The sequence below is a fragment of the Pristiophorus japonicus genome, chromosome 22 (genome assembly GCF_044704955.1).
Source record: "Pristiophorus japonicus isolate sPriJap1 chromosome 22, sPriJap1.hap1, whole genome shotgun sequence".
Taxonomy (NCBI): Eukaryota; Metazoa; Chordata; class Chondrichthyes; family Pristiophoridae; genus Pristiophorus; species Pristiophorus japonicus.
Window position 1 is genome coordinate 64,520,676 of NC_091998.1, and position 19,854 is coordinate 64,540,529.

The 19,854-nt window shown below is 48.7% G+C and overlaps 1 protein-coding gene across 1 annotated transcript in view; it reads left to right on the forward strand.

The window, feature by feature from the left end:
- The window catches only part of LOC139234792 (calsenilin-like), a 133,222-nt gene that overhangs the window by 93,382 nt on the left and 19,986 nt on the right, over positions 1–19,854 (forward strand). The window contains exons 3-4 of the mRNA XM_070865482.1: positions 14,861–14,985; positions 17,710–17,779. Coding sequence (XP_070721583.1) covers positions 14,861–14,985; positions 17,710–17,779 — 195 coding nt within the window. The remainder of the gene's footprint in view (positions 1–14,860; positions 14,986–17,709; positions 17,780–19,854) is intronic.

Sequence of the window (19,854 nt, forward strand, 5' to 3'; positions counted from 1 at the left end):
TGTGTGGAGCTGTCCCTTTAATTGTGGTGGGTTGCCGGCCTCCTTTAAGAGAGCCTTGCTATGTTTACCCCAATCCTCTTCTCCGTTAGGTGCCACGTGTTGCTCCATCAGCGCTGCACCTCGTGGTCTGGCCGCCGCCATCTTTTTCTTCAGCGCCTCACCTCATGGTTTGGGCGCCATCTTTCCTCCATCCACGATGTCGACTGCGGTGATCCTCTTCTCCCCGGGTTCTGCCACCGAAGCTGGGAAGTCGCCTCTGGATCCGATTTTCTTCCTCCGGAGCCCTGCCACTGGAGCCTGGAAGGTGCGTACGGGTCGTCTCAGCTGGATCATCTCCGCGCAGTCGCGCTGGGCGGTCTGTGCCTCGGGTGCTGTGCTGGTCTGCTCTCTGGTGCCAGATCCACCCTCAGGTGAGGTCTTGCTGTGCCTCCAAGCGCGGAGGACGTCGATCGCTGGAGGTTTGAAGTCTTGCCACTTCCAATGGATCTTCTCCATCCACCTTCTGCCGAGCAGCGTTGGTCCATCACCTGCAACAATCCACAGGGGTAACTTGTGCACCGCGCCATCATGGAGTACCTTTACATTTTCACTACCAACGACTGGGATAATTTCATCGGTGTAGGTGCACAGCTTTGTCTGAACTGGGACCAATTTGGGTCGTTTAGCTTGGTTGTCCCATAGCCTCTCAAAGGCTTCTTGATTCATTACTGACTGGCTCGCCCTCGTGTCCACTTCCATGAAGACTGGAACGCCATTTATCTCGACTTCCATCTTCAGCGGGGAACATTCGGTGGTGCAGGTAAACATGCTATATACCTCATCGTGGGGCTGAGCTGCCTCTCTGCCTATCGTTTCATAATCCACGCTGGATTCATGACCCTCTGCAGACTCTTTATCAACACAGAGAGTCATAGTTCTCTTACACATTCGCTGGAGGTGGCCCTTTGTGTTGCAGCCTTTACATACATAGTCTTTAAAGCGGCACTGGTGAGCCCTGTGATTCCCTCCACAACGCCAGCATGGAGCTAATCGATTAGCCCCCCTCGGCAGAATCTGAGTTAAGGGACTCGGGGGCCTTTTCTCTCTCCCCTGAGAAGATTCGCGCTCTGCAGTCCAGCCTCTGAAAGGCGCCACTCTGTGCACAGTACTTGCCGGGTTTGAGTCCTGAGGGTGAGTCATCCGCCTAGAGCCACAGGTCGAGGTCATGAATGCCTGGCTCACAGAGATGGCCTTCTGCAGTGTGACTTTGGTATCTGCTGACAGTAGCTTATGAAGAAGGCCCTCATGGCCAATTCCAATGACAAAAATGTCCCGTTCAGCTTCGTTGAGGTGGTTGCCGAACTCGCACGGTGCCACCAGCCTCCTGAGGTCTGCGGCGTATTTCGCGATTTCCTGGCCTTCGGGCTGTCGGTGGGTGTAGAACCGGTGTCTGGCTGTGAGGATGCTCTCCTTGGGCTTGAGTTGCTCATGGATCAGGGTTACGAGCTCCTTGTACGACTTGGTCGTTGTCTTCGCTGGTGCCAGCCAGTCCCTGACGAGGCCATAGCCGGTGGGCCCACAACTGGTTAGCAAGATAGCTCTGCGCTTATCAGCCAGTGTGGCCAGGTTGTCTCCTGCCAGGTCGGTTGCTGTGAAGAAATGTTTGAACCTCTCCACAAAGGCATCCCACTCATCACCATCGGTGAACTGCTGCAACGTACCAAGGGTAGCCATTTTCACATGAAAGTCCGGAATCTCGTCGCCAGTTGTTGTGTCCTTAGATGCTCTAATAATGACTCCATGGGGCAATGTGTTGTACTTGACCTGCAGTGACCATAGTCCTTTATTTGCTAACTCCAGAGTGAGGATCACACTTGGTGGCCTGCCTTTTATTCTAGGCCAGGCACACCTGTACAGGTAACCTACAAGTCTCCCACTGATGTGTCCTTTGGTGGCTCACCTTGTGATAGTACCATCAGTAGCCATGTAGGATACATGACAAGAAGTCTTTTAAATACATATACATAGTAAAAGGGTAATCAGAGGAAGGGTACGCCCAATTTGGGACCAAAAATGGAGATCTTCTTGTGGAGGCAGAGGGCTTGGCTGAGGTACTAACTGACCACTTAGCATCTGTCTTCACTAGAGAAGAGGATGCTGCCAATGTAAAGGTAAGGAGGAGGCAGTAGTCATATTGGATAAGATAAAAATAAATAAATTCGAGGTGTTTAATAGGCTGGCAGTCCTCAATGTAGAAAAGTCACCCAGTCAAGATACAATACATCCTCGGTTACTGAGGGAAGTCAGGGTGGAAATTGTGGAGGCTCTGACCACAATCTTCCAACCCTACATGAATATGAGGTGGTGCCAGAGGACTGGAGGAGTGCAAATGTTACACCCCTGTTCAAAGAAGAGGAGAGGGAAAATCCTGAGCAACTACAGGCCAGGCAGTCAACTTCGGTCGTGGGGAAACTTTTAGAGACAATAATCCCGGACAAAATTAACTGTCACTTGGGAAAGTGTGGGCTAATAAATGAAAGTCAGCATGGAGTTGTCAAAACCAAATCGTGTTTGACTAATACAAAAGCTAAATACTGCAGATGCTGGAATCTGGAATAAAAACAGGAAATGCTGGAAATCTCAGCGGGTCAGGCAGCATCTGTAGAGGGGAAGCAGAGTTAACATTTCGGGTCGATGACCCTTCATCAGAACTGGCGAGTGTTTGGACAGAACAGATTGTTAACAAGCACTGAATGGGGGAGGGGAGGAAAGAACAAAAGGGAAGGTCTGTGATAGGGTGGAAGGCAGGAGAGATTCGAGAGACAAAAGGGACGATGGGCCGAATTCAAATGGTATTTGAATATGAATATGTTTCCAGTGGCAGAAGGGTCAGTAACCAGAGGATACAGATTTAAGATGATTGCCAAAGAACCAGAGGTGACATTTTTTACATCGTGAGTTATTATGATCTGGACTGCACTGACTGACATGGTGGTGGTAGCAGAAAGAAATTGGATAAATACTTCAAGGTAAGTTTTTTTAACATGGCTATAGGGAAAGTGCAGGGGAAGTGGGATAAATTGGAGAGCTCTATCAAAGAGGCCCAGTGGCCTCCTTCCGTGCTGTATCTTTCTATGATTCTATGGTAGTGACTATACTCCCATACCCATTTTACCACTTTTCGAAGCGTTTGCTAGTAATGCAATGGACATACAAAGCACTATTTAAAGAGTCATCCTAGTTGTATATTGTAATGTATGAACCTGTGAATATGCGCACAGGTTTGTAGAGCTGGTGATTTCTGCGGTCTACAGGAGTCCATGTTCCACGTTTTTATTGAGTGTGCGAGGTTGCAGCCCCTCTTCCAATATTTGAAGGGGCTGCCCCTCAAATTCTGGTTGCACTTCAGTCCCACACTCCTGATCTTTGGGCACCCTGTGCGGAGGGGAGCGGGTAGGTCAGAAGGCCTCCTTGTAGGACTGCTCCTGGGCATGGCCACGGGGGCCATTAACCGGTCCAGGCAGCGGGCGGTCGAGGGGGTCGTTCAGCCCGACTGCCTGCCTCTCTTCCGCGGTTACATCCGAGCCAGGGTGTCCCTGGAGATGGAGCACGCGGTGTCCACCGGTACGCTCACGGCCTTCCGCGAGAGGTGGGCGCCGGAGGGACTGGAGTGCATCATCACCCCGGCAACCGCATTTTAATTTGCTTTGTTTTACGTCAAAACCTTAATTTGTTTAATGTGTCGGTTTTAGTGCCCCCCCCCCCCCTTAACCAGGGGTCACTTGATTATTGTTTCAACTTAAAATAGTTGTAGAGCTGTTGATGACCCCTCCCCCTACATTTGTCACCAAGATACAGACTTCTTCTGGGACAACAGGAAGCACTGGGTCTCTGCTGTGGTTCTGAGTCTCCTGCCTAGGGAGGGTGGTCAGGCGTTGGTGTGCGTGAGCACCCAGGCTGTGACTTTCCGTCTTCAGACCCTGCAGAGATACCTGTACGTCGAGCATCCTCCCAGATGGTCTGTGCTGGCGACGTATTTCTTCCACCAACAGTACGTCGAGCCAGTCACGTGATGTTCACAAGACTCAATAAAACCCCAGCCAGTTGGGTTCGGGGGATCCACGATGAGCCAGGTGGTTGTGAGCCTGGTGGATGAACTGGTAATGTGTAGTGTGATTGTTAAACCTTTGCTAATAAACCAATTCATTCTTAATAGCAATGTGTTGCTATGAATTCTTAAGCAAAGAACCCATGAAGCAAATACATTACCTATATGTTTATAAGTTACCCATTGTGCTGTATAATGTTTGGTGCATGTTTCAGCTTCCATGAATTATTTTAAATGTAAATGAGTTTGCAAAGTAGTTTAATCCAGCGCTGAGTTGTCTCACCGTGTCAGTTTCCCACCTGCTGATTGACGGGAGACAACATGGTGATGTCCTGAAAATAATCGAAAGCGATCAGGGTTAACCTCTCTGGGACCCGCGGAAAGGACACAGATTGGAATCCTGCCGGTTGAAACATTCATTCATCCGTTTACAGGAGAGTCAGAAGTTGGAAGAAGCCCAGTCCGTAGCTTCCATTCCCCACGTGAATGAACCGCCTGCTCCCATTCCCTCTTCTGAGTTCCCCCAGTAGCAGAGTTTGTGGTTATGTCAAACATAATTAGGTTTAAATTTATCTGGACCCGGTTGAATCTTCAGTGCTCTCCGAGGGGCATTCCCGAACACTCGTTATCTTTGATTTCATTTATTCTATTAAGATTGATGTTTGACAATATAGAATCATGGAAACCTACAACACAGGAGGAGGCCATTCGGTCCGTCGAGCCTGTGCCGGCTTTTTGGAAGAGTAGTCATGCTCAGTCCCACCCCGTTCCCCTCCCCCCGCCCCTCCGCCGCTTTTTGTCCAAAGCCCTGTACCAGTTGAACCTCCCTATCTGGAATCCTCGGGACCTGGCCTGTTCCGGATAAGGGATTTCTCCGGACGAAGGGTGGTCATGTTAAATTGGATGGTACAGGTACTGAGCAAGGGGATAGCTTGGGGCTGGGAGTGCGGCAGAGAGATCATTGTGGGGGGGTGGGTGGGGGGGGCGGTGGATCGCGGGGTCAGGCCAGCAATTCCTTCAGTCGGCAGCGAAGAAGGACTTCAATTTGTTCATGCCGGAGTTCTGCGCATGCGCCACCCGGAGGCCGGGAATGGTTCTGGACAAGGGGTGGTTCTGGATAAGGGAGTTCTGGATAAAGGAGGTTCAACCTGTAACCTCACATACTTGTCCAACTCCCTTTTAAATTATTAATGGATTCCGCTCCCACCAACTTTTCAGGTCGAGCGTTCCAGATCCCGATAACTCTGAGTGAAAAGATTTCTTCTCATCTCCCCGCTCGATCGTTTGCCAACGATTGTGAATCTCTGACCTCTGGTTACTGACCCACTCGCCAGAGGGAATAGTTTTTCTCGATCTATTGTCAAAACCCCCTCATCGTCCTGAAAAACCTCGATTGGGTCACCTCTTAACCTTCTCTGTTCCAAGGAGAACAGTCCCAACTTTTCCAACCTCTCCACATAACCAAAGTCCCTCATCCCCGGTAACATCCTGGGAGACCCCCTCTCTGCCCTCTCTAAGGCCTTTATGCCTTTCCCAAAGTGTGCTGCCCAGAATTGTCTGCAATACTCCAGCTTTACCTAGCCAGTGATTTATAAAGTTACTTTTATATTCTATTCCTCTATTTATAAACCCAAGTAACCCAAATGCATTTTTAACCACCTTATCAACTTGCCCTGCCATCTTTAAGAATTTGTGTATATGGAACCAAGGTCTCTCTGCTCCTCTGCACGTTTCAGAATGGTGGTATTTATAGTATACTGTCTTTCCATATAGTCCTCCCAAAGTGCGTCACTTCACACTTCCCAGATTGAACTCCATCTGCCGTGCTTCTCCCCATTTCACTATCCTGTCTATGTCATCCTGAAGTCTATAACTATCACAAGAATGTAAGAATTAGGAGCAGGAGTTGGCCATTCAGCCTCGAGCCTGCTCCGCCATTCATGGCTGATCTTCTACCTCAACTCCACTGTCCCCATATCCCTTGATTCCCTCAGTATCTAAAAATCTATCGATCTCTGTCTTGAATATACTCAAAGACCCAGCCTCCTCATCCTTCTGGAGTAGAGAATTCCAAAAATTTACAACCCTCTGAGTGAAGAAATTTCTCCCCTTCTCAGTCCTAAATAGCCGACCCCTTATTTATCACAAGCTACTACTTTGCCGTGTTTTGTATCATCGACAAGCTTTATAATACTGCTCCCTACACCTGGGTCTAGATCATTTATAAAAATTGCCAAGAGGACTGGACCTAAATATATATACATCGGATATACGGCATAGAAACAGGCCATTCGGCCCAACCAGTCCATGCTGGCGTTTATGCTCCACGCGAGCCTCCTCCTGTTTTTCCTCATCCAAATCGATCAGCATAACCCTCTATTCCCTTCTCCCCCATATCCTTGTCCAGCTTCCCCTTAAATAAATCGATACTATTCGCTTCAACCACTCCCTGTGGCAGCGAGTTCCGCATTCTCACCACTCTCTGGGTAAAGAAATTTCTTTTGAATACAAGAGCAAGGAGGTTATGCTTGAACTGTATAAAACACTGATTAGGCCACAGCTGGAGTACTGCGTGCAGTTCTGGTCACCGCATTACAGGAAGGATGTGATTGCACTGGAGAGGGTGCAGAGGAGATTTACAAGAATGTTGCCTGGACTGGAGAATTTTGGCTACGAGGAAAGGTTGGAGATGTTGGGGTGTATAAAATTATGAATGGCCTGGATAGTCTAAATAGGAAGGACCTGTTTCCTTTGGCGTAGATTTAAAATAATTGGGGGAGGTTTAGAGGAGATATGAGTGAAATTCCTTCATCCAGAGAGTGCTGGGGGTCTGGAACTCACTGCCTGAAAGGGTGGTAGAGGCAGAAACCTTCACCACATTTAAAAAGTACTCGGATGTGGACTTGAAGTGCCGTAACCTACAGGGCTACAGACCGAGAGCTGGGATTAGGCTGGATAGCTCTTGGTCAGCCGGCTCGGACACGATGGGCCAAAATGGCCTCCTTCTGTGCTGTAAATTTCTATGATTCTTTGATTCTATGATTCCCTATGGGATTTCTTGGTGAATATCTTGCATTGAGGGCCTCTAGTTAGAAACATAGAAACATAGAAAATAGGTGCAGGAGTAGGCCATTCGGCCCTTTCAGCCTGCACCACCATTCAATAATATCCTGGCTGATCATTCCCTCAATACCCCTTTCCTGCTTTCTCTCCATACCCCTTGATCCCCTTAGCCGTAAGGGCCATATCTGACTCCCTCTTCAATATATCCAATGAACTGGCATCAATAACTCTCTACAGCAGGGAATTCCACAGGTTAACAACTCTCTGAGTGAAGATGTTTCTCCTCATCTCACTCCTAAATGGCCTACCCCTTATCCTAAGACTGTGTCCCCTGGTTCTGGACTTCCCAAACATCGGGAACATTCTACCCGCATCTAACCTGTCCTGTCCCATCTAAAAATCTTATATGTTTCTATGAGATCCCCTCGCATCCTTCTAAACGCCAGTGTATAAAGGCCCAGTTGATCCAGTCTCTCCTCATATGTCAGTCCTGCCATCCTGGGAATCAGTCTGGTGAACCTTCGCTGCATTCCCTCAATAGCAAGAACGTCCTTCCTCAGATTAGGAGACCAAAACTGAACACAATATTCTAGGTGAGGCCTCACCAAGGCCCCTGTACAACTGCAGTAAGACCTCCCTGCTCCTGTACTCAAATCCCCTAGCTATGAAGGCCAACATACCATTTGCCTTCTTCACCGCTTGCTGTACCTGTATGCCAACTTTCAATGACTGATGAACCATGACACCCAGGTCTCGTTGCACCTCCCCTTTTCCTAATCTGCCGACATTCAGATAATATTCTGTCTTCGTGTTTTTGCCCCCAAAGTGTATAACCTCACATTTATCCACATTATACTGCATCTGCCATGCATTTGCCCACTCACCTAACCTGTCCAAGTCACCCTGCAGCCTCCTAGCGCCCCCCTCACAGCGAACACTGCCACCCAGCTTAGTGTCATCTGAAAACTTGGAGATATTACACTCAATTCCTTCATCCAAATCATTGATGTATACTGTAAAGAACTGGGGTCCCAGCACTGAGCCCTGCAGCACTCCACTAGTCACTGCTTGCCATTCTGAAAAGGGCCCGTTTATCCCGACTCTCTGCTTCCTGTCTGCCAACCAGTTCTCTATCCACGTCAGTATATTACCCCCAATACCGTGTGCTTTGACTTGGACCGATCCTGTCACTGCTTTCCAAATGCGCTGCTATTTCATCCTTGATAATTGATTCCAACATTTTCCCCACTACTGATGTCAGGCTAACCGGTCTATAATTACCCGCTTTCTCTCTCCCCCCCTTTTTAAAAAGTGGTGTTACATTAGCTACCCTCCAGTCCATAGGAACTAATCCAGAATTGATAGACTGTTGGAAAATGATCACCAATGCAATTATTTCTGTGGCCACTTCCTTAAGTACTCTGGGATGCAGACGGTCAGGCCCCAGAGATTTATCAGTCTTCAATCCCATCAATTTCCCTAACACAATTTCCCGCCTAATAAGGATATTTTTCAGTTCCTCCTTCTCACTGGACCCTCGGTCCCCTAGTACTTCCGGAAGGTTATTTGTGTCTTCCTTCGTGAAGACAGAACCAAAGTATTTGTTCAATTGGTCTGCCATTTCTTTGTTCCCCATTATAAATTCACCTGAATCCGACTGCAAGGGACCTACGTTTGTCTTCACTAATCTGTTTCTCTTCACATATCTATAGAAGCTTTTGCAGTCAGTTTTTATGTTCCTGGCCAACTTCTTCTCGTACTCTATTTTCCCCCTCTTAATTAAACCCTTTGTCCTTCTCTGCTGAATTCTAAATTCCTCAGGTTTGCTGCTTTTTCTGGCCAATTTATATGCCTCTTCCTTGGATTTAACACTATCCTTAATTTCCCTTGTTAGCCACAGTTGAGCCACCTTCCCCGTTTTATTTTTACTCCAGACAGGGATGTACAATTGCTGAAGTTCATCCATGTGATCTTTAAAGGTTTTCCATTGCCTATCCACTGCCAGCCCTTTAAGTATCATTTGCCAGTCTATTCTAGCCAATTCACGTCTCAAACCATCAAAGTTACCTTTCCTTAAGTTCAGGACCCTAGTTTCTGAATTAACTGTGTCACTCTCCATTTTAATAAAGAATTCTACCATGTTATGGTCACTCTTCCCCAAGGGGCCTCGCATAAAAAGATTGCTAATTAGTCCTTTCTCATTACACATCACACAGTCTAGGATGGCCAGCTCCCTAGTTGGTTCCTTGACATATTGGTCTAGAAAACCATCCCTAATACACTCCAGGAAATCCTTCTCCACTGTATTGCTACCAGTTTGGTAGCCCAATCAATATGTAGATTAAAGTCATCCATGATAACTGCTGTATCTTTATTGCATGCATCCCTAATTTCTTGTTTGATGCTGTCCCCAACCTCACTACTACTGTTTGGTGGTCTGTACACAACTCCCACTAGCATTTTATGCCCCTTGGTATTCCGTAGCTCCACCCATACTGATTCCACATCATCCAAGCTAATGTCCTTTCTTACTATTGCATTAATTTCCTCTTTAACTAGCAATGCCATCCTGCCTCCTTTTCCTTTCTGTCTATTCTTCCTAAATGTTGAATACCCCTGGATGTTGAGTTCCCAGCCTTGGTCACCCAGGAGCCATGTCTCTGTGCTGCCAATTACATCATACACATTAACTGCTATCTGCGCAGTTAATTCTTCCACCTTATTCTAAATACTCCTCGCATTGAGGCACAGCGCCTTCAGGCTTGTCTTTCTAACACACTTTGCCCCTTTAGAATTTTGCTGTAATGTGGCCCTTTTTGCTTTTTACCTTAGGTTTCTCTGCCCTCCACTTTTACTTTTCTTCTTTCTATCTTTTGCTTCTGCCCCCATTCTACTTCCCTCTGTCTCTGCATAGGTTCCCATCCCCCTGCCATATTAGTTTAACACCTCCCCAACAGCATTAGCAAACACTCCCCCTAGGACATTGGTTCCAGTCCTGCCCAGGTGCAGACCGTCTGGTTTGTACTGGGTCCCACCTCCCCCAGAACCGGTTCTAATGTCCCAGGAATTTGAATCCCTCCCTTGTGCACCACTACTCAAGCCACGTATTCATCTGAGCTATCCTGCGATACCTACTCTGACTAGCACGTGGCACTGGTAGCAATCCTGAGATTACTATTTTTGAGATCCTACTTTTTAATTTACGTCCTAGCTCCTTAAATTCGTCTTGTAGGACCTCATCACGTTTTTTACCTATATCATTGGTACCTATGTGCACCACGACAACTGGCTGTTCACCCTCCCTTTTCAGAATGCCCTGCACCCGCTCCGAGATATCTTTGACCCTTGCACCAGGGAGGCAACATACCATCCTGGAGTCTTGGTTGCGTAGGCAGAAACATCTATCTATTCCCCTTACAATTGAATCCCCTATCACTATCGCTCTCCCACTCTTTTTCCTGCCCTCCTGTGCAGCAGAGCCACTTGGCTGCTGCTGCCCTCCCCTGATGAGTCATCCTCCTCAACAGTACCCAAAGCGGTGTATCTGTCTTTCAGGAGGATGACCGCAGGGGACCCCTGCACTACCTACCTTTCTTGCACTGCTCTTCCTGTTGGTCACCCATTCCCTATCTGGCTGTGTACCCATTACCTGCGGTAAGACCAACTCACTAAACGTGCTATTCACGTCATTCTCAGCATCGTGGATGCTCCAGAGTGAATCCACCCGCAGCTCCAGTGCCGCAATGTGGTCCATCAGGAGTTGCAGGCGGATGCACTTTCTGCACACGTAGTCATCAGGAAGCGTCCCTGACGTCCCACATAGTACAGGAGGAACATAACACTTGTCCGAGCTCTCCTGCCATGACTTAACCCCTAGATAAACTAAAATTGGCAACAACAATGCTAAATGTTACTTACTGATATAGAAAAGAAAAAGAAAAACTACTTACCATTCACCAGCCAATCACTTACCCCCTTGGTTGTGACATCTCTTTCGATTTCTTTCTACTTCTTTTATGCCTCCCTGCTGCAGCTGCACCGGCTGGGCCTCTTGTAGGCCTCACCTCCGACCTCCGACCTCCCGACTCCCCGCTGGGCCTCCCGACTAGACACTGGCCTCTTGTAGGCTCACCAACGCTGCTCTGCCTCCCGACTAGACGCTGGCCTCTTGTAGGCCTCACCAACGCTGCTCTGCCTCCCGACTAGACGCTGGCCTCTTTCCCACAAGTGGAAACATTCTCTCTGTATCCACTCCATCAAAACCTTTCATAATTTTAAAGACTGCTATTAGATCACCCCTCAGCCTTTGGTCTACAAGAGTAAAGAGACGCAGCCTGTTCATCCTTTCCTGATATATATACCTTCGCATTTCTGGTACCATTCTTGTAAATCTTCTCTGCACCCTCTCCAGTGCCTCTATATCTTTTTTATAATTATGGCGACCAGAACTGTACGCAGTACTGCAAGTGTGGTCTAACCGAGGTTCATGTTAATTAATATACAAAAATAAAATTGAATGGAACATCTCTATTTTTCCTCATTAACTTTAATCGTTTTAGGTGCTGTGCTTTTGCAGTAATTGTCAGGGTAAAGGTTGAGAATGTGATCTGCTCACAGGTCTTGTTCAAACTACTCTCTAACCAGATGCGTTATGTAGTTTGCACTGTAGCACTGCAGATTCTTGCTGTCACTCCCTCTGAATCACATGCTCCAGTCTTTATCACCTCTGGCAGTAACTGCAAGGCTGTGGTCTCAGTTGGAACTGAAGGGATAGAAACATAGGGCCCAAGTTTCCACACACGGCTAGAACGGCGCAGTCCCGACCTGGACGCCCGTTTTTCGCACCACAAAGCGCGCCTAAAAAAATCCTCTGTATTCTCTGGCTCCCTGCAGGTCCTCTGGCCCTCGGCGCGGCGCAGCACGAGCTGTAGGGGGCAGAGCCAGGTCCCTGCGCTGAAAACAGTGCCGGGACCTCTGCACATGCGCGCTACAGTGGGCACGCAAGTGCAGTAGCTCCAGGCGCCCAAAACTGCGTGGGAGGGGCCAAAGCACGCAGCCCCTAGCCCTGGCCCAATGGCCTCACTGGGGCTGCGTGAATAAGACTCCTCCCACGGCCAGCTCATGCTCCCCGCCCCCCCCGACCCGACCAGACCCGATACCCGCTCCCCACCCCCCCCCGACCCGATTCCCGCTCCTGCTCCCTCCCCCCCGCCCCGACCGGACCCGACACCCGCTCCCCCCCCCTCCCCCCGCCTCCGGACCAGACCCGATACCCGCTCCCCCCCCCCCCTCTCCCCGACTGGACCCGACCCGACCCGACCCGCGCTCCTGTTCCCGCTCCACTCCCCACCCCCCCGACTGGACCCGACCCAACCCGACCCGACCCGACCCGCGCTCCTGTTCCCGCTCTGCTCCCCCCCCCCCCGACTGGACCCGACTGGACCCGACCCGCGCTCCTGTTCCCGCTCCACTCCCCACCCCCCCGACTGGACCCGACCCGACCCGCGCTCCCGCCCCCCGACCCGACCCCCCCCCCCACTGGACCCGACCCGACTCCCGCTCCCAGACTGGATCCGACCTGACCTCCCTCCCTCCCTCTCCCCCTCCCTCCCTCCATCTCTCCCTCCCTCTCTCTCTCTCTCCCCCCCCTCTCTCTCCCACCCTCTCTCTCTCTCCCCCCTCTTTCTCTCCCCCCCCTCTCTCTCTCTCCCCCCCCTCTCTCTCTCTCTCCCCCCGCTCTCTCTCCCTCCCTCCGCCCCCCCCCCGACCCGAACCGAACCTCCCCGACCCGACCCAACCCAACGCCACCTACCTGTAAATCTGGTGCTGGGGACGGGCCCTGCCCGAAGTCTCGGGCCGGCCCGTTCAGCCTTCGGTCCCGAAAGGCCTGCCTGAAGCACTTTCACACAGGTAGGAAGATGGTTTATTTAATCTTTTCTTTGCTTATAAATGTTTATTCAGGTTGGATTTATTTGTATAATATTTGTATAAGTATAAATAAGGATTGATTGTAGAATTTAATGACTTCCCTTCCCCCCTCCCCCCCCACCTCGTTCTGGACGCCTAATTTGTAACCTGCGCCTGATTTTTTAATGTGTAGAACAGGTTTTTTCAGTTCTACAAAAATCTTCACTGGCTCCATTCTAATTTAGTTTGGAATATGTTTTCACTGTGGAAACTTTCAAATCAGGCGTCAGTGGCCGGACACACCCCCTTTTGAAGAAAAAATTCTGTTCCAAAGTAGAACTGTTCTACCTGACTAGAACTGCAGAAAAAAAATGTGGAGAATTGCGATTTCTAAGATAGTCCATTCTCCACCAGTTGCTCCTAAAAATCAGGCGCAAATCATGTGGAAACTTGGGCCCATAGAAACATAGAAAATAGGTGCAGGAATAGGCCATTCGGCCCTTCGAGCCTGCACCACCATTCAATAAGATCACGGCTGATCATTCCCTCAGTACCCCTTTTCTGCTTTCTCTCCATACCCCTTTATTCCATTTAGCCGTAAGGGCCATACCTAACTCCCTCTTGAATATATCCAATGAACTGGCATCAACAACTCTCTGCGGTAGGGAATTCCACAGGTTAACAACTCTCTGAGTGAAGAAGTTTCTCCTCATCTCAGTCCTAAATGGCTTACCCCTTATCCTTACACTATGTCCCCTGGTTCTGGACTTCCCCAACATCAGGAACATTCCTCCTGCATCTAACCTGTCCAGTCCCATCAGAATTGTATATGTTTCTATGAGATCCCCTCTCATCCTTCTAAACTTCAGTGAATAAAAGCCCAGTGGATCCAGTCTCTCCTCATATGTCAGTCCTGCCATCCCAGGAATCAGTCTGGTAAACCTTCGCTGCACTCCCTCAATAGCAAGAACGTCCTTCCTCAGATTAGGAGACCAAAACTGAACACAATATTCTAGGTGTGGCCTCACCAAGGCCCTGTACAACTGCAGTAAGACCTCCCTGCTCCTATACTCAAATCCCCTAGTTATGAAGGGCAACATACCATTTGCCTTCATCACCGCTTGCTGTACCTGCATGCCAACTTTCAATGATTGATGTATCATGACACCCAGGTCTCGTTGCACATCCCCTTTTCCTAATCTGCTGCCATTCAGATAATATTCTGTCTTCGCATTTTTGCCCCCAAAGTGGATAACCTCACATTTATCCACATTATACTGCATCTGCCACTCGTTTGCCCACTCACCTAACCTGTCCAAGTCACCCTGCAGCCTTTTAGCATCCTCCTCACAGCTCACACCGCCACCCAGCTTAGTGTCATCTGCAAACTTGGAGATATTACACTCAATTCCCTCATCCAAATCATTAATGTATATTGTAAATAGCTGGGGTCCCAGCACTGAGCCCCGCGGCACCCCACTAGTCACTGCCTGCCATTCTGAAAAGGAACCGTTTAGCCCGACTCTCTGCTTCCTGTCTGCCAACCAGCGCTCTATCCATGTCAATACATTACCCCCAATACCATGTGCTTTAATTTTGCACACTAATCTCTTGTGTGGGACCTTGTCAAAAGCCTTTTGAAAGTCCAAATACACCACATCCATTGGTTCTCCCTTGTCTACTCCACCAGTTACATCCTCAATACCTTCCAACCATGCACGGGCAGTGAAGCTGTGGGGTGGTGCATCAGTCCTGGGTCAGTGAGACGTGACACTGGACTCAATTCCTACAATCTCTTTACAGACAGCAGTGAGATTGAAGACGAACTTTCAGCAATGCGTCACCAGCCTGAGGAGCTCAATGAGCTGCAAGCACGGACCAAGTTCTCCAAGAAAGAGATCCAGTCACTTTACAGGGGCTTCAAAAACGTATGTAAGATCTTTTTGCATTGTCTCTTTGTAAGGTCTGTGTTGTCTGTATGGAGGATCAGTCTGTGTCCTCCACACGTAACTTTTGTGTTGCCAATTCCTCCCATTACAACTCCCTCCCTTGCATCATCATCATCATAGACAGTCCCTCGAAATCGAGGAAGACTTGCTTCCACTCTAAAAATGAGTTCTGAGATGACTGAATAGTCCAATACGGGAATTACAGTCTCTATCACAGGTGAGACAGATAGTCATTGAGGGAAAGGGTGGGTGGGGAGTCTGGTTTGCCGCACGCTCCTTCCACTGCCTGCACTTGGTTTCTGCATGCTCTCGGCGACGAGACTCGAGGTGCTCAGCGCCCTCCTGGATGCACTTCCTCCACTTAGGGCGGTCTTTGGCCAGGGACTCCCAGGTGTCGGTGGGGATGTTGCACTTTATCAGGGAGGCTTTGAGGGTGTCCCTGTAACGTTTCCTCTGCCCACCTTTGGCTTGCTTGCCGTGAAGGAGTTCCGAGTAGAGCGCTTGCTTTGGGAGTCTCGTGTCGGGCATCGCCCCCCCCCCCTGCACAATGACTGTGGCCACTGCCTGCTCAGCTCGTCATATTGTCACGACACCCTCTCTGCAGTAAAGGTGCTGTAGTGCCACCACTGGCAGGAGGTTGTAATTGCAGTGTGACATATTTGCAGTGATGACTTTAAAATGGAGACAGAATTATGTCTGTGTGCCTTGGTTCACTCAGCCCCCACTAGCCAACCCCACTTCAACGGAAAACTACACTTGGTCTTGTTTGCATAATTTATCGCATATATATCGAATATATATTATATATTAATGTAAACAGTGCTTCAATACAAAAACATTCTTTATAAGCACAGGAATCATTCATTTGATAGCAATGCAACATCTGCATTTAAAATATGGGCCATGTGGATCATTTCTGAACTGTGGCTGCAGCAACTCGCCAAGGCTTCTTCGGCAGCACCTCCCAAACCCACGACCTCTACCTAGAAGGACAAGGGCAGCAGGCGCATGGGAACACCACCACCTCCACGTTCCCCTCCCAGTCACACACCATCCTGACTTGGAAATATATCGGCCGTTCCTTCATCGTCGCTGGGTCACAATCCTGGAACTCCCTCCCTGACAGCACTGTGGGAGCACCTTCACCACACGGACTGCAGCGGTTCAAAACCTACACTGGAAATCAGACAACAATCAAACGTCGCTTCCCTCTGCCCTGATACGATCACGTGAACCTGGATGTGACAGCCCATTGCGAGGGCAATGCTGGGGTTTTATTTAGCTCACGTCCCACTCCCATCTGAGGTGACGTGTATGACAGCTACATAGTAATTCCTCCCCAACCTCCTCAGACAGCAATATGCAAAGAAATAAAACGGACTTACATTGAATGTGAATTTCACTATCAGTTGTTTTTTCATTCATTCTCGGGATGTAAGCAACATAAGAACATAAGAAATAGGAGCAGGAGTAGGCCGTACGGCCCCTCGAGCCTGCTCCGCCATTCAATAAGATCTGATCATGGACTCAGCTCCACTTCCCTGCCCGCTCCCCATAACCCCTTATTCCCTTATCGGTTAAGAAACTGTCTATCTCTGTCTTAAGTGTATTCAATGACCCAGCCTCCACAGCTCTCTGAGGCAACGAATTCCACAGATTCACAACCCTCTGAGAGAAGAAATTTCTCCTCAACTCAGTTTTAAATTGGCAGCCCCTTATTCTAAGATCATGCTCTCTAGTTCTAGTCTCCCCCATCAGTGGAAACATCCTCTCTGCATCCACCTTGTCAAGCCCCCTCATAATCTTATACGTTTCGATAAGATCAACTCTCATTCTTCTGAATTCCAATGAGTAAAGGCCCAACCTGCTCAACCTTTCCTCATAACCCCCTCATCCCCGGGATCAACCGAGTGAACCTTCTCTGAACTGCCTCCAAAGCAAGGCCGGCATTTATTGCCCATCCCTAATTGCCCCTTGAGAAGGTGGTGGTGAGCCGCCTTCTTGAACCGCTGCAATCCGTGTGGTGAAGGTGCTCCCACAGTGCTGTTAGGGAGGGAATTCCAGGATTGTGATCCAGCGATGATGAAGGAATGGCCGATATATTTCCCAGTCAAGATGGTGTGTGACTTGGAGGGGAACTTGCAGGTGATGGTGTTCCCATGTGCCTGCTGCCCTTGTCCTTCTAGGTGGTAGAGGTCTTAGGAACGTATTCCTGCTTCCAGCCCACTGCCCAAGCACAGTAACAGTGGAAGGAATATTCAGCCCTTTCTTTCTTAAAAACTGTTCTAACATCCACCTACGCATCCACAATTTGATGTTTCTGCTTTGTGTTTAAGTTTTCTGTAAACTGTTTATGAGCAACTGTCTTGATAATGTACATAATTGAAAGGCTAAAAAAAAAAATCATGACTTTGCAGCATTTGCCTACGGAGAGGCATCCCATAATGAGAAGTCGGCTTACCCGCAGAGGAGAACTTCCTCTTTGTTCTGTTGAAACACAGTTGCAAGGGATGAAATATTGCCTCAAGCAGCATTGGATTTTCTGGAATCAGAGTTTTTATTGTCCGCAAACCCTCCTTTTCTATCTCATCTTTCAGCTCATGCCCTGCGTCAGTTAGAAATTTCAGGAGAACAGTTTGTGAAAATCTGATATTCCAGCTCATTTAAAAGATAAGATGTGACCGTGGTCTTCTGTGTTTGCAGGAGTGCCCTCGTGGGATGGTGGACGAGGAAACATTTAAAGTCATTTATTCCCAGTTCTTCCCACAGGGAGGTAAGAGATTTCACTAACTCCACAACACATAACCTATTAACAATAAGGAAGAAAGACTTGAATTTATATAGCGTCTTTCGCGACCACTGGACATCTCAAAGCGCTTTACAGCCAATGAAGTACTTTTGGAGTGTAGTCGCTGTTGTAATGTGGGAAACGCGGCAGCAAATTTGCGCACAGCAAGGTCCCACAAACAGCAATGTGATAACGACCAGATAATCTGTTTTTGTTATGTTGATTGAGGGATAAATATTGGCCCCAGGACACCGGGGATAACTCCCCTGCTCTTCTTCAAAATAGTGCCATGGGATCTTTTACGTCCACCTGAGAGGGCAGTCGGGGCCTCGGTTTAACGTCTCATCCGAAAGATGGATAATAAGAAAGACTTGCATTTATGTAGCGCCTTTCACAACCTCAGGACATTCCAAAACGCTTTACAGCCAATGAAGTACTGTGGAATTTAAATTCAGTAAATAATTATGGAATTAAAGACTTTAGTGTCAGTCACGGTGACCATGAAACTACTGGGTTGTCGTAAAAACCCATCTGGTTCACTAATGTCCCTTTAGAGAAGGAAATCTGCCGTCCTTACCCGGTCTGGCCTATATGTGACTCCAGACCCACAGCAATGTGGTTTTACACGGGATATGTGGCACAGAAACAGGCCACTCAGCCCAACCAGTCACTTCTATATTTACAGGAGTGCCCTCGTGGGATGGTGGGCGAGGAAACATTTAAAGTCATTTATTCCCAGCTCTTCCCACAGGGAGGTAAAAGATCCGGCTAACTCCACAACACATTCCAGGTGACTTTTAACTGCCCTCTGAAGCGGCCGAACAAGCCACTCAGCTAAGGGCAATTAGGGATGGGCAATAAATGGCATCCTGTGTGATACGTCCTTACTACACAGTATAAATGCACACGAGGCCCATGCTTGAGAGAAGGTCAGTCTGTGACCTGTCCTTTATTCCTTAGCACTCAAGTGATGAAGGTGGGTGGAGCTTCCCCTTTTATACCTGAAGGTCCAGGTTAGGAGTGTCTCCCACCTAGTGGTCATTGTTCTCACGGTGTACAATTTAGGTCAGTTTATACATGGGTTACAATGCTGGTTGAATACATGACATCACCTCCCCCCCCAAAGTCTTATTGGGATCACAGGTTGAGTCTCTCTGGTGGTTTACGCTCCCTTGTAGAGCACCTGAGTTGGGGCTCCGGTTGTTGGGCGCTGGCCTGAGTGTCTGCTGTTTGCGGTGCCTCAGGCCTGTCCGGACTGCCCACAGTGACTGGGCTCTCCTCCCTTTGGTTCCGGTGTGCGGTCACCTGTGGTGGAGTGAACTCGACATCGTGTTCTTCCTCTGCTTCTTCTATGGGGTTGCTGAACCTCCTTTTTGTTTGATCCACATGTTTGTGGCAGATTTGTCCATTGGTAAGTTTAACTACCAGAATCCTATTTCCCTCTTTGGCAACCACAGTGCCTGCGAGCCATTTGGGCCCTGCAGCATAGTTGAGGACAAAAACAGTGTCATTTACATCAATACATCACGCCCTCGCATTCCTGTCATGGTCGTGATATTGTGACTGGCGCCTGCTCTCGACAATTTCTTTCATGGTGGGATGTATAAGGGATAATCGGGTTTTGAGCGTCCTTTTCATTAGTAGCTCTGCGGGTGGAACTCCTGTGAGCGAGTGTGGTCGGGATCTATAGGCCAACAGGAGGCGTGACAAGTGGGTTTGTAGGGAACCCCCTTGGATTCTGAGCATCCCCTGTTTGATTATCTGCACTGCTCGTTCTGCCTGGCCGTTTGAGGCCGGCTTGAACGGTGCCGTTCTAACATGGTTAATTCCATTGCCTGCCATGAAGTCCTGGAATTCAGTGCTTGTGAAGCACAGGCCATTGTCTCTGACCAAGATGTCCAGTAGACCGTGGGCGGCGAACATTGCCCATAGACTTTCTACCATGGCAGAGGATGTGTTTAATTTTAAATGCCACACTCGATCCATTTGGAGTAGGCGTCTACTACAACCAAAAACATTTTCTCCATGAAAGGACCTGCGTAGTCCACATGGATGCGTGA